Source organism: Magallana gigas, chromosome 4 (genome assembly GCF_963853765.1).
Source record: "Magallana gigas chromosome 4, xbMagGiga1.1, whole genome shotgun sequence".
Classification (NCBI taxonomy): Eukaryota; Metazoa; Mollusca; class Bivalvia; order Ostreida; family Ostreidae; genus Magallana; species Magallana gigas.
In genome coordinates this window covers 29,332,777-29,348,394 of record NC_088856.1, presented here as the reverse complement: position 1 = coordinate 29,348,394, position 15,618 = coordinate 29,332,777, and the positions used below count along the sequence as shown (strand labels likewise).

The 15,618-nt window shown below is 34.6% G+C and overlaps 1 protein-coding gene across 1 annotated transcript; it reads right to left on the bottom strand.

The window, feature by feature from the left end:
- Positions 1–6,759: 6,759 nt before the first annotated feature.
- Positions 6,760–9,517, bottom strand: LOC136274623 (potassium voltage-gated channel subfamily A member 1-like). Its single transcript, XM_066081934.1, has one exon. It carries the CDS (start codon positions 8,602–8,604, stop codon positions 7,159–7,161), a length of 1,446 nt encoding a protein of 481 aa, XP_065938006.1. The 5' UTR covers positions 8,605–9,517; the 3' UTR covers positions 6,760–7,158.
- Between the last annotated feature and the right edge of the window lie 6,101 nt (positions 9,518–15,618).

Here is a 15,618-nt window from a genome sequence, read left to right as displayed (position 1 = left end):
CTAACAATAGGAGCTATAACCGAAAAGTAATCTGATATTTGTAGAAAAAAAAGAGTTTTAAAGATATAATGTTAAGGAACATGTCTTTTTATTTCTTCGTGTTTATCATGTTGTGGTGTGTTTATAAAAAATTTAGTTATTTAGCTTATTATGGTAGGAAAATTAATTTCCGGATTCAAGGCTAAATGCGTTTAAAAATGAACACCATAGGCTTTTTGAAGAAGAGCATGAGAATTTTCCAACGTTAAACAAGTTATTTTTCGAGAAATGTGCAACGCTTCACATGTGCACAATCCCTATCTAAACCAAATTAAGCTCAATACAGAATTTTGTACTAGGTATACATTTTTTTAAATGATATTAGATTATTTTAGAAGTACTGTTGCCACTAGTGCTATTTATCGTGTTTTGGGGGGTATAAAAATGAACCCGAGCCTAGTTTCATGATTTGCATGTGTATAAATAATTGTAAACTGGTGTGTCCATCTTTTTTTTCTTTTTTTTTCCGCCATCATTATTTATATCACTGATTATTGCTGTATGGGTAATTATTGCTTGTGTATGTACAGTGTATGTGTAAATGTGTATACTGGTGTTAATTTTTTTCTTTGCTGATGGTGTTTATTTCTCTCGGTACAGATGTGTATGTTTTGTATATTGATTAAATAAACCATGCTCGCTGATGTAACTTACACTGGGTTCCAACTTGTCATTTGTTTCTCTACAATTTGAGGACGATTGTTTTCATAAAATTAGAAAAAAAATGTAAAAGAAAAAAAAAAAGGATAAAGAATTTTTTTAATACATATACCAGCTTTTGCTAGAATAAAAAGCCTAAATGTAAAAAAAACAACGCACTGCGCATGTAACTCAGATATAGATATAGTTCCCATGTACTTGTCTTTGTTCAAAAATGGCTGGGTAAAGGTTAGTTGCTTACAAGTGAGACCTCGAGGAAGAAAAATTTTCGCTATGGTTAGAAAAAATGATTTGAAACTTGCTGTGCAGCCTTGAAAAATAAATTACGGACCAGGTTTGACTTTCGTTACTTTTTATGAACAGGTTATTAAGGAAATTTTTTTCTTCTAAATTTTACTCGTATTAACAATCAAATTATAGTGCTATACTCGATCTGCGTTCGAATTAAATGTAAGGGAGATAAGAAGACGGGGATTTATCGTATTTACATGCAAGCACATAGATCTATGTAGAATACTTATTTTCGCGAGCTTTAGCAACTACGTCAGTTTATATTCCCGGAATACGCGTGGATATGATCCGAATTCTGAAGTTTCTGAAGTTTCTTAATTTATTGTCTAACCTACACATAAAAGTACAAGGAAAACTTGGGTCACATAATGCAAAGATTGTAGAGATCAGCTGGTAAAACCTAGCTTTCCTTATAGGTATACATGTTTCACCTTTCAAGATAATTTCAGCAAGCTCAAAAAAAAAACCCAGGTTATCTTTTCATAGTACGTCGGAAAAACAAGAAGCGATTGATACAATGCAGTACCATATTGATACAATTCTTTAATTTTTTAAAAAAATATTTTTTAACGGAAAAGCCCGATTGTTATAAACATATAAACGACCTTCAAGCAGTAAAACAAAGATAATTTCTCATTATTTGATCAATTTGGCTTCAGTTCAATATATAATTATAATATGAAAATATCTGAGCAGAGAAACGACATTCTCGTGGACGGCCTTTCCATTTATGTGTATAAAAATGGCTGCAGCGCTAGCTCACCTGTCTTCTTATAAAGATAAGCTTGTATTCATATTATGTTACGTAATATATGTTGCACTGAATTATGCTTATAATTCATATGAATTTTGGCAAACAAACAAACAATACAATCGTGCCGATCTAAGTTTACCATGCCCCCCAATACAGCATTGTAACTTACTAGTAATAAGTTCGACCTCCGACACAACTTTTTATGTGCAGGTATATAAAAGTTGTTTAATTTTTAATCGTCTTTCTTTTCTACGATCGGGTCAGTGCTACATGTAGGCGCTATAATCAGTGTTTCAATTGAAGACGACGTTGGGGAAAAATGGAACTTCAAGAAGGTGATAAGCGTCGTTTTTGAAAATAAAAATGAAATCGTGTTTCTTCAACATCCTAGTCGGGAGGGGAGGGGTGGTATCTCTCAAACGGCATCCTTTAAATAAATGTATGTATATATATAAAGGTATTGCTAATACTCATAGAATTCCAACAGTTTAAGGTAGTTTACATTTAGCACAATTCTCACATACTCATATGTACATGTATGTTTTTACAGTTGACATTTTGACACAGTAAAAAAACCCACTGACTACAATATTAATAGAAGCACCCTGAGAATTTGATATAAAAGTTCCCTTTTTTAAATGACGAATTATTGAATAAAGAAAGACAACTTAAACAGGAAACCGTCTCTCAGAGAGAGAGAGAGAGAGAGAGAGAGAGAGAGAGAGAGAGAGAGAGAGAGAGAGAGAGAGAGAGAGAGAGAGATATGCTGGTCCGGATGGAACATATTTCCTTTTCCGCCTTTAATACTTTACATCTACATTGTATATATATGTTATATCTATAGGACTGTCAATTTGATTATCTTATTCACTATTTATTAAAATATGCATGTTTTATTAAAACAATTTGACTATTTATTCAAACATCTGCATTTTTATTAAAACAATTGTTTGCCACGTCATCCAATCTTTTACACACGAGTTAAACAGCAAAATGATTGTTTTTCTTATTTCATTGGGTATCGATCAACCCCCCCCCCCCCCCCCCCCCCGAAAATGATATCATTGATACGATGAGAGAAAAAAAGAGAAAAAAAAAGATGTGTAAAATGATTACAAATTAAAGAACTACATATATCTAAATCAATCTCATCTAACATAAAGCACTTCGTTTCTCAGCAGAAAAAAAAAGCCGAGAAACATCCAGAAACAGGATTATTTTCTTGAAGAATTTTTTTAATACAGTTGTTGTTCTTACTTTCTAAATGAAGGGCTTTGTGGGGCTTTCTTCTACTTTTTGTGAATAGACCCTCTGTTCTATAATTGAATCGGGGACCCGGAGGTCCAATATTTATACCAATTCTTTGAATTTTACTTGTTTTATACAGCAATATTTATGAGCTGATTTATTTTGATGATTAAATACGATGAATAAAAAATTAAAGCATATCTGAATGTTAAAAAATAAGATATAAAAGTAATTGATAAACAACCGTCACCCCCCTGCCGAAAAAAAAATTGACTGAGATGTTATTCAAAAGGTGCGAAACTGCAGAAATATCAAGTTTGCACTATTCTTGCATCGTCAATTCTCTTTTTAAAAAAATTTAAATTTTAGGAAGAGCCATTTCCTTCATTTATTAGCCATCTTACTTTCCAACCTCTTCTAATTATCAAGCTAAGACGTAAATTTTCGTCAGCAAAACAAGATTATTAGAGGATTAAACATTTCATACTCGTGACGTTTTTACTGCTCTTTTTTTTCCTTTCGATAATCTCCCTTGATAATGATAATCGACGAATATGATCTTCATTGAATTAAATATTTATTGTATAACCTGTTTTCCTGCCGTATCCTATTGATTGGGGAGGACCGTAGTCGGGGGCTTGGCTGGGTTAGTAAGTCCCAAACGTCCGATGGCTCAATATATGAAACATATATGTCTGAAAATACCTCAGCGCAAATACTACATGTATTTATATGTAGTCCGTGGAAGTGTTTCTTGCTATAGATAAGCGTAAAATGAAAAGATAGAATTATTTTGAAAAATAGCTTGGACTTAGGGTAGTTGTGTCAAACAGCAAATGTGACGTAGGCCTGTCTATTTCATTGCTGGCAACTCAACCATGGCTATGATTTGTCTAGCTTTTGAGCTAAGACTACGCAATCAATGCATATTTCACTCAAAATTAGCGTCATTTTAACTTGTTTTGATGCAAGAAAGAGATACCGAAAGTCCAAGGTCTTGCTAAAATGGTTCTACCTAAAAAAAACAGACACACCTGTTAAATAATTTTCAAAAACCGTCGACTTGGTCCCAAAATTTGCGTTGATTTTGTCCCACCTATTGAAAAGAAGGTAGATATACACTCTCACTGCACATGTATACTGTATTGTTTTGAAGAAAAAAATTCAAAGACTAAATACATGTACATGTACTAAAAAACACTGTATAATGATCGATTAATTAAAGTGAAAATTCAAAAATACGACGACATTTGATAGATGAGAAACCTCAAAATTGACGCCAAAGACAATCAAAGTACTGAAGTACTGAAAGCCGGGCTCTTTTGGTGTGTCTTTATGCATATTGTGTAGTAAAGACTGAAAATCTCTCTCTCTCTCTCTCTCTCTCTCTCTCTCTCTCTCTCTCTCTCATGCTTTTAATGTCGGCAAAGCATCAGAGAGCGACAAAATTTTGTAAGCGGCTATAAACAAAAAATATGTCTGTCTAGTAGAAGTTAAAAAGTTCAACAGTTGCTGCCTTGAATTTTGCAACAAGCATTATATATTCAATCCCCATTTCTTCATCGCGCAGCAAAGTAGTTCATGGAAATTCATGCGCATTGTATGTGTCCAAAATGCACAGTAATGTTTTAAAAATACGTTATTAATAAGAAAACAAAAAAAGATAGACAATTCATTCGAAATTTAAAAAAAAGAAACAAAATGCCAACACTTTTGACAAAACGTGGCTCTTTGTGTAACTATTTGGTATAGCGGAAGCTTTACCTTGACGCTGTTTGGTTTTTTGTTTACTTGTGCTATTTATAGTAACATTGGCGATTTGCCTGCCTATAGCCAGGACTCTGCTTTCAGCAGAGCCCGGCTAAAAATGATTCAAATAAATGATCACTATTTTTTCAAATTTTACTTTCTGTAGCTGCATATGAACTTCTGGATGCTTTATTCAATTTTTTTTTTTTAAAACCCACTAAATGTTTGTTCGTGTATAATTTCTTATTTTATCAATATATACTAGAACTCTATCTTTGGGTGCAAACGTGAACTTCATGGATAGGGATTTATACATTTTCACAATAGTTCCTCATCATTTCATTTGTAAAAAAGAAATTAAACCAACTTGAAGGTTAAATCATTGAAAATACTTCGACAAACTACATGCGTGATTCAAAACATTATTGAAGAAACTCCGACTATCCCTTTTTAAAGAACTTTATTTTTTACTTTTCTTTTCGGTTTAAACTGCTAGTATTTATTTACCTTTTCTCTTTGTTGGCTATATTAATGTGTAATTATTTTATTATGTAGACTTGATTCCAATGACTCAATCGATTAAAGGTGTCAATTAAAGTTCGTGATATATGTCACTCGTGCTCAAGGCCAGATGGGGGGGGGGGGGGGGGTACAACTTGACATTCATTGCGTCGGATAGTAAATCGTCGAAGGTGGGTTTTTTTCTAATCACATTGGTGGGATATAACCGATACACGGGACATTGGATACTAAGGTAAAAAGTTCATCCAGATTCACAGCTTTTATTTCTAGGTTGAGCGCTTGGGCACAGGAACAGTTGGTACATGTGAGACAAAAGGATCTGTCGGTCGGGGATGTGGATCGAACCTATTACATGTACCTTCAGCTGAAGTAGCACCGAAATTGATAAAACGCGTATATTCACCACAAGCCACCTTATTTCTGCTTCTTTGACAAGCGCAAATTATTGGACCGACAAGCGTGGTTTTTTTTTCCCAAGCTCTGCTGAAAAAGACCGAAAGGATGCCATTGCTTCTTTAAACTGAACCATGCTAAAACTGCATTGTACCAATGTTGTAAAAATACAAAATTTCTGTATAAAAATCAGCGTCGGAAAATTAAAGATGAAACAAAGTTGATAATTAAACATTGTCATCGCCAGTAGATATTGTGTGTCGCATTGCTGTTTTTTTCTCACCCCCCCCCCTCCCCCCCCCCCCCACGGATTAGGATTTTGAAGATTTTGGAAAAGTTAAAATCCCCCCCCCCTTTTTTTTTCTTTTTTTTTTTTGGATGAGTCCCCCCCCCCCCCCCCACTTTCAAAAACGATGCTACGTGCCTATATAAAAAGTATGCAACTTTACCAGATGAAGTGCACGCTAAAGACTATTATTAATGACTTAAAGATTTTTGGCATGGGAATGGAACTTTGACCTTTGGCTTTTGAACGTCGGACAATGGAAGAATAATTGCATGATCTCTTTGCTAGAATTTCATTCAGAACAGCTTACATTTACCTCAGTAAGACTTTTAAATTACTTTCTCTTTTTCCACGCTTATAGTTATAGAATCCCAAACATCAATATTTTGACCATCGGGTCAACTACTCCGTTTATATGTATACGTGTGTGTATATGTGTATACATATATAAATATAACTAAATTATATTGAAAATTACAGAGGTATAGCACCTCTTTTTGTTTTTTATTACATTCATTTTCTTCAGGGTTTTTTTTTTTCTTTTTTTTGGGGGGGGGGGGGGGGTGGGGTGGACTGGATTCAGATATTTGCATCTTGTTATATTCGTTTCAGGAAGTGTCAAATAAATTTGGAATTCGATAGATAGACATGGATCGATACTGATTCTTTATTCGCAGTCGCGTAGACACATTCTCTGGTATGCTATCCTAGATTCACTGGGGAGGAGCCATATTAAATAAATTTTCCGAATACTATTATATTAAGATTCTAATTTTGCAAACATTTTATTCATTGGCCACTGTAAAAAGAAAAAAAAAACACCTACATAATACTACACCAAACATGGAAGGACACACACATATAGAGTTATAACAACGAAAAGTATGAATTATAGTATCTTAATTTGTATTTTTTTGGTCACACATAACAAAATGTGCAGATGCTAACAATGTGGATTTAAAAAAAACAACAAAACAAAAGAGTATGCACCATGTGCCGTGGGAAATAAAAGAAAGACATGGAAGTTTATTGGACTGGCTTTCTAAGCAAATATCACAGATTTGTTTGAGACCTGCAGTTTGTCTTTCAATTTGAATTGTTCACGCCAAATACAATTTTTTGTAACTTCCTCTGATTCAGCTTACTGAATGCTCGACCTTCGAAATAAGAAAGTAAATACATACACACATTTCATTTTTATATGCCAGTGTCTTTCTTAGGATTTTTGTCGGTTCAAAGAATTCCTATAGAAGTTATTGAAATTCGTCACAATAACCGGAACCGGAAGAGCAATGGCCAGTAAACCGGAAATGACGGTGAGACTTCCGACTAGTTTTCCAAATATCCCTTTCGGATAAACATCTCCGTATCCAACTGTTGTCATAGAAACGACCGCCCACCAAAACGCATCCGGGATACTCGTAAAGAAAGTATGCGACTGCTGTAGTTCGGCATAGTAAATAGCACCACCAAAAATCACTACGCCGATAGCTACAAATAAAGCAAACATGCTCAGCTCTCTCATGCTTGTCTGTAAAGTCTTACCAAGAATCTTAAGGCCTTCCGAATGTTTGCTTAGTTTCAATATTCGCACAACACGAAAAACCCTGAGGACGGAGAGCACTCCCCCTTGGTTACTCTGATCGCATTCCCAAGTGATAAAGAAAACGGTCATAAATATAAAATACGGAGTTATGGAGGCTAAGTCAATCCAGTTGATTAAATTCTTAACAAAATCTAGCTTTGACGGACAAAATATCAATCGGGCTATGAGTTCTATTACAAACCATGCAATGCAAATGGACTCGATTATGAACAGTGGATGTAGAAAATTTGGAATCTGTATTTCAACAGTCGTTCCGTTTTCAAATTCCCTTGTTGTGTTAACACACTGTGTTCCCTCAAAATCAGGTAGAGTTTCTACACAAAACGTCGTAACGGAAACGACAATTAATAACACAGAAAAGCCCGCCATTATGCGGGCTGGTATAGAGGATTCTGGGTATTCGAAGAACTCCCACATTTTTCTTTGAAAAGGTCCTTCCGGCATATCTGGAACTTCTTCAGTTTCGACGAAAAATCCCTCTTTCATTTTGTAAGAGTTTATCACGTTCTTGCCCAGTTCAAAAAACTGGAGTTCGTTGAGGAAGATATCACTTGGCACTTCAATAGGTCGTTCCAGTCTCCCGCCACTTTGGTAAAAATACAGAATGGCGGGAAAACTAGGTCGATGGCGATCGAAGAAATATTCTTGAGTGCGCGGATCCCAGAACTTTTCACGCTTTTTATCGTCCCCGAGCAGTGTATTCGGGAGTCGATTCAAGGTGCGCAACTGGGTTTCGAACCGCATTCCACTAACATTCAGGACCACACGATTACAGCCTTCCTTCACACAGTCGTGATTTTTCGTGAGTTCTTTGCTTTTCACGAATTCCTGCCTGAGGTCGTCCGTTTCGTCGAAGTCTGGTCCTTCGTGATCCGAAGCTTCGTTATCACTGTGCGGAATAATCTGAGATCCGGATCCGGCGAGCTTGAACTTAAACCAACTGTGTCTGGATTCGTTTGAGTTCGACCTGAGTCGGTGACCATAACTCCCGGGGGTGAGGTGATGGGACGTGGAGCGCAGCCCTCCGACCTCACTATTCCGTGGTACGAAATGCATAATCAGCTATTTCTACGCTATGCGATTTTTTTTTTATACTTTTACCACTATCACGGTTGCTTTCCTTCCATTTCCAATACACAAAATGTATGTATACGGTCAACTTAAAATGTCAAATCTTAAATATCAAACATTTATTTAAACGGTTACATTAATCCCCCGGTTTTTAAAATAATCCACAGTCACGTGATCAAATATGGAAGGAGATTATCGTTTGTATTTAACTTGGTTAAATAACGTTTTTTACGCGAGATAATCGTTCAAAACACTTAATCCAAGAATAGGAGAGATTTGGCATACCTCACAATCGCTTGCTTTGTTAGATCCAGCAATTCAGTCCTGTAGCATTTCCCCAAAGGAGCGAAACGCAGGCCAAGGGGTTTCTCTAATGCCTTCGCATACATTGAACATTTTTGTTAAGTAAAGGAGTTCTTCGTAGTCCCTTTTGTTCGACCTTTTGGACAACAAATGTGATTGAAAAATCCCATACTCTCCGTAAGTGCATGATGAATTTAAATCCAAAAAATAAACACAGCACGTAGGTACCGGCACATTTGTTAGACTACAATTCCTCCAATTAAAGGTAAAGTTGTTCCTAACTGAAAGAAACATATTTAAAACCCACTAAAAACCCCTTCTTTCAAGCTATTTAAATTCCAAGTCTATATGACAAGTATATATATATATCTTTTCTCGCTTTCATTCTCTTTCTCCTTTAATTTTCTCGACGTAAGACATCTCAGGAAGGCACGGATCACAGATTTCTTCTGTTTCTCTTTGCGTATCAAATTATCCTTTTATGGGTTTGTTAATTTGGAATGATTAATTCCGCAATCAATTCCGCTGATAAGTTCAAGGATCCTAAGGAGATCCTAAATACAACAAGTGAAACTAATTCCTTTGTTTCTTCTTTCCATCTTTAAATATTGCACCGAAAGAGGCAAGGAATCCTTTAGATTCCCAAATAACTTTTTTTTTCTTTACACATCACATATTTTCAAGCTTCAATATCTACATTCTCTTGGTCGAAATGATGAAACTGTGTCTTCCACAGGCACTTGTCCCATGCGAACTCGCGTGACCCCGACCCCGGTTCATCTCGACTCTTCCTTTCTCTCTATTTTCATCTGTCGCTCCTTCCCCCCGTGATAACAAGCTGCTCCAAAGCGACTGTTCTCGCGAGATCACGCGAAGGTATGTTATAGGTCGATAAATAATAGAAATGATACTGATATTATTCCAGCTTCTCCTTTCCGTCGCTTCTTTGGCTTGAACACAAGCTGCAGACCACCTTTTACAGTGTTGCGTTTCTAATACTACCATATATTTTATAGGGGGAATGGAGCAGGAAGTCGTAAAACAAAACGATGTAGTCGTTCATTTTATCCTAATTTTGTTAATTTGTACATAAAATATTATTCCCGATGAAAGTTTGATGGCTAGACATATTACGCAATTTTCATTCATTTCGAAGCAGCGAGTGATATATTTTTGATGAAATGCAATATTATTATGTTCTTTTCTTTATTGCCTATATTGATCATCGATTAACCTCCTCCAAAAACTACGAGGGCCATGCTTGCTTTTTATATTGCAGGTCATGTACAATTCATGTATTAATTAGACAAATGAAGAATCAAAGTCTTTTTTTTTCCAGAATTTATTTGATACCAAAAGATGGAACGAAACAAGCTTCAAATCAAAATTGATTTATCTTTTAATTTCTATTTTATTTTATTTGTTTCTCACTTTGCATTTAAATTAAATCATTAATTAAGAAAGAATAAAACATAAATTAAAAATTAAACAGAATAGAATAAACATGCAGTTAACCTACCAACATCATCAATATTTGTCATTCAAATTAAATGATATTAATTTATTGAGACGGATTAAATGGTCATGAAGGAAGGGTATATTATTCTAGACAAATTAAAGTGTTAAAGTACAATTGGATTAGGAATAATGCTTGAAATTGGTCTTTGCATTATATCAAAAGCATAATTGGATACTACTGCGGTGCATCGGAAACTCATTAGAATTATATTGTTAGGAAAAAAGAAGGTTAAAATCGTGATAATGTCGAAATTTGAAACCAGCATGAAATCTATATTCACATATTCATGTAAATATCCATCGCTTTAAATCAAAGACGTCGACATTTTTTAAGTTTTGCTTACGTATTTAAAAATAATAAAACCCACGAACTTGCAAACTTATTTAGTCACTCAACCGTTTATTGAATTTTATTCATTATTAGTAGTTATTAAAGGTAATTATTGGTTCTATGATAAACTCTTGTATTTGCTCACTCATTCAGTCATTCATCAACCAGCTCAATGGTTAACCTATCCATTCATTCAGGTATTGGCACTCTCGCTTTTTTATTCTTATGCAGACAAAGACTCACGCCTGAATCACATATTTACTCATATTCTTATGTATGCCCCCATTCACTAAATAAATTTAATTTTGCTTACTTACTCAATGTAATTGTTCTGCACTTACTCTCCTATGTAATCGTTTATACTCATTCATTATCTATCTCAATCAGGTACTCATTATGGTTGGATGCATTTATTCAACTCACTCATACTTAAGATAAAAGGACAGCTACCGAGCATACTCACTTAACTACACTGGGTTCCATACCCCCTCCCCCCTTACCCCCCCCCCCCACACCCCTGAAAGAAAAAATCATCATCCCCTCTACATTTCCATAAATCACCAGTTTATCTGCATTAATTACTTACATGCATCACTACTGGTTCTCTTTTATATCTAGCTTGATTTATTTATGTATGATCTGACTGCAGCACACAAAACACTAGCCGGAGATCAAAATTACCACCTATTGAGCAATAACTGCACGTTAGTTTGTGGTCACCAATTTGCTAACGAGCTAACGAGCCGATACAATGAGGGAAGGAATGCTATGGGGCTCCAATAACCCCGCCACATTGTCAGTATTAATGATCTACTTCAGCAATTAATTGCTGTAAGGCATGCTAAACTAAGGGGGGCAGGGGGTCGCGATTTCGGCCTTGCTCTGTCTAGGGGTCTCATAAATGTATATATTTTTGGAACTTTCTATGTTTACTTAACATGCATGTACGAGTACATGTATGGGTCTAGCTAGCCACGTGATACGTGTACCAAGGTGATGGGGTAAGGTGTAACTTATAAACTTATATTACATCATGGTAATATTTGATGAATAATAACTGTAAAAAAAAACTTTCATAAAATTTTACACGTGTGCACAGTATTATATTATAAAATACGAAAGGCATGCATTTCTAGGTTGTAATATAATTAATATAAATCACATAAACTTTAGACGTTAAATCTTCTGAGCATGCAGGAGTTTGTGTTCGGTCTTTTTTGTGTTGTTCAATAAAAAACAAACTTTTAAAGCAGTATGAGCTGTATTTTTAGAATTTTATTTTGCTGCAAAAACCTGCTAGTATGATAAGTCTGGATATAACTTAACTTTTATGACAAATAAGACTTGGAATAAAATTATTTTTGGTCAGAATAAAGATCTCTCTTCTTAGGAATATAGAGCAGATCAATTTTTGTACAGAACGATAAAAATTCAATTTTGCTCCAATTAAGGCTTCTTACCGGCTTTTCCCACAAAAATATGGCAAACAGAAATTTAAAAACCATGATTTTTTTTCATTTAAGTAGAAAATAAAATTTTCGTTTTAAATTATCAACATAAAAATATGAGCTGCTGCAATAGCAGCTCATATTGCTTAAAATAATGTAATCATGTCTCCATTTTAAAAATATCGAAATGGAAACATTTTCACTTAGCAAGGTATTTCTGTGTATTGTACTGTCAAAGTGTAAAGATTAAGGACATTAATCAGAAAATAAAAAACAATCGGGCTTGGTAGCGTATAACTGTAAGAATAATACAAGAAATCTCTCTCTCTCTCTCTCTCTCTCTCTCTCTCTCTCTCTCTCTCTCTCTCTCTCTCTCTCTCTCTCTCTCTCTCTCTCTCTCTCTGATGTTTGGGGCTGATAGTTACTTTTTTAAAATTTCTACAGAAAATATTTTGTGCATAGATAGTTCAAAATCTCTCTCGTCGAGTCGTCTCAAACAAAACCATCATAATACAAAACCATTTCTTCCAGAATGCAGGAACTTAGGTCCGCATGATTCTGTTCTCTGTGTTCAATTCAAATATACGAGAGGTGTGAAAAAATAACAGTATTATAGAAATTAAATATTCGAATTCTATTCATGTGATTTACAATTTGTATTTGTACAGCAAAACTTCGCCTATACAGAAAAATGATTCATAGAAAAATAAAATTATTAGGTGTTAAAATGAATTTATTTTATTAATTTGATTTTCTATCACGGCGTGGTTTTTTTTTTGTCATGAGTGATTAACTGCAATAAGAGTATTTGTACATGCATATTTATTTACTAGTATATTCAATGTTTGTCACAGTAGACATGCTGGGTTTTAAAACATGATTAATAGGTAATTTAATAAATTAATTGAATGCATTATAATGTGAATGTCCTACTTGTTCAGTATTACATGTATTAACAAGGAATGGAAAGAGCATAAAACTGATATAACTGTGATGCATGTGGACCTAATCCTCAAATAATTAAAAGGGGGATTTCGATGCACACATTGTACCAGATCTCTCTCTCTCTCTCTCTCTCTCTCTCTCTCTCTCTCTCTCTCTCTCCCTCTCTCTCTCTCTTCTTATTTTTGAGAGAGAGAGAGAAAGAGAAGCAGGTCAATATTAAAATATAATCAGATTTTTTTTTCGAAATCGAAAAGGTAATAAATCAGAAAATAAAGAACAATCAGGCTTGATAGCGCATAACTGTAAGAATAATACAAGAAACCCCCCCCTCTCTCTCTCTCTCTCTCTCTCTCTCTCTCTCTCTCAAAGCGGGATAACTCTAGAAGCGGGATAACTCTAAAAGTGACAGCCAACTTCAATATAATTACTTACTATGGGTACATGTATGTATTATATTACAAATGTACATTGAACGGATTATTGGGCGACATGATATTTCATCGTGTTTGACTTACCTTTATAATTATTGATGTATAGAAAAAAAGATACGGCTACTTAAAAAGATACATGTGTCTTTCATAGAAGAATTAAGTCATCCATGTATGGACTTTATTTGCTACATGTACATTACCTGGGAAGACCCATGCATGACTCCATCCTTTGCATGCATGGTTTTCCCAGAGGATTCCCAGCCCAGTCTACGTGGAGAGCAATGACATACCCTGGGAATTAAGGTATTCGATGTATATAATGACCACATTTTGTACCTTATAAATGAATGGTCCGATATTCTAAATCGTGATATCATTTTGAAGTTGTTATCAAATAAAAATACTCCACCAAAGGAATTTTCAAAATTTTGATTATGGTCCAACTAATTACACCTTGAATTTTGCATTGAAGTCTATGGGCAACATATGTTTTATTAAGATATTGTAAAAATTAACTTGAAATTCGTTAAACTCTCTTTATTAATACATGCATAAACTTTCTTTTTATTGAAATATGAAATGAAATGAATCAATTACCGCAGATATTTTGACGAAATTAAAATTTTCTTTTTTTCATCAAGGGGAGATAACTCTTTAAAAAAAATTAAAGTGCGAAATGACCGGCTTCTTATGTGTTGTCTGTCATGTAAATTTGGTTCATTTCACTTTCATAGTTATCTAGCAATACATTCTTAACTAGTTTAAAATAAATCAAAATTGTCCAATCTCCCTTCATTATACATTGAATAAGATGGGAAAGAACAAAAGGCAGGAATATGGAGACCGTCAACAACAGCAGAGAAGTCATCATGCTGGTTATGGTGGGGAAGAGCCGTGCAGAGCTGCAAGCCATCTACAGACGGGCAATGGTTTGGCCAATCATTGCCGACTCACCATCTCGAGGACGTTCCAGGATAGGAGTCGAAACGACCGACGAGGGGTGAACCTGGCTGACGACGTCTGTATATTTAGCAGTTAAATCACTGTTTTACGTATTACTTACTAAGTCAACCCGACTAGTAAGCCATGTTTATTCGGACGCCGCACAGGATAGCAAACGGTTGCCCAAAGAAGGCCAATATTAGAATATGCTTCTGTTGTATGGGATGGTTGTTCTTCCGCAGAAATTGAAAAGTTAGAGAAAGTACAACTACACGCTGCAAGAATTGTCACGGGACTTCCAATTTTGGCCTCAAGGGAATCATTGTATTTCGAAACGGGTTGGGACTCTCTATCTAAAAGGAGAGAAATAGCTAAAATGACGATTATGTACAAAATTCATTACAATCTTGTGCCTCAATATCTTAGTGATATTGCTAACATTTTTAGGAAAGATAACTCTCGCTACAATACTCGTTATGAAGACAATTATATACCTCCTAGAGTTAGTATGATACATATAAAAAATCATTTATTCCAGATGCTATAGGCAAATGGAACTCTCTAAATTCGGATATTAAAAAATCAACATCCATCCGCCAGTTTCAAAGAAGCATCTCTAATAATGGCAGTGATTCAAAAGTTCCAAAATATTTTCTTCATGGCAAAAGAGTAGCTAACATCATTCATACAAAATTAAGACATAATTGTTTACTAAATTATGATTTACACAGAAGAAATATTGTTGATTCTCCAAATTGCATATGTGGAAAGAAAGAAGATGTTTTTTAATTGTTTGCAAACTATTTTCTAATGCAAGGAATACCTTATTTAATGAACTATTCCAAATACAAAATTTAGGTATTATAGATTCGCATACTTTACTATGGGGTAATGACAACCTAGATTATAAAACTAATGTTAGAATTTTCACAGCTGTGCAGAACTTTATAATCAATTCTCGCAGATTTACATAAGTATACTATTTTGTTCTTTACCATTTTTTTTTCAATATATGTGTATATACCTGTACCATGTTTTATGACAATTGCAAATTACTTGTAATTGGGTGAGAACCTAGTAA

Coding starts and splice junctions, on each gene's coding strand:
- LOC136274623 (XM_066081934.1), bottom strand. CDS start 8,604: ATGCATTTCGTACCACGGAATAGTGAGGTCGGAGGGCTGCGCTCCACG.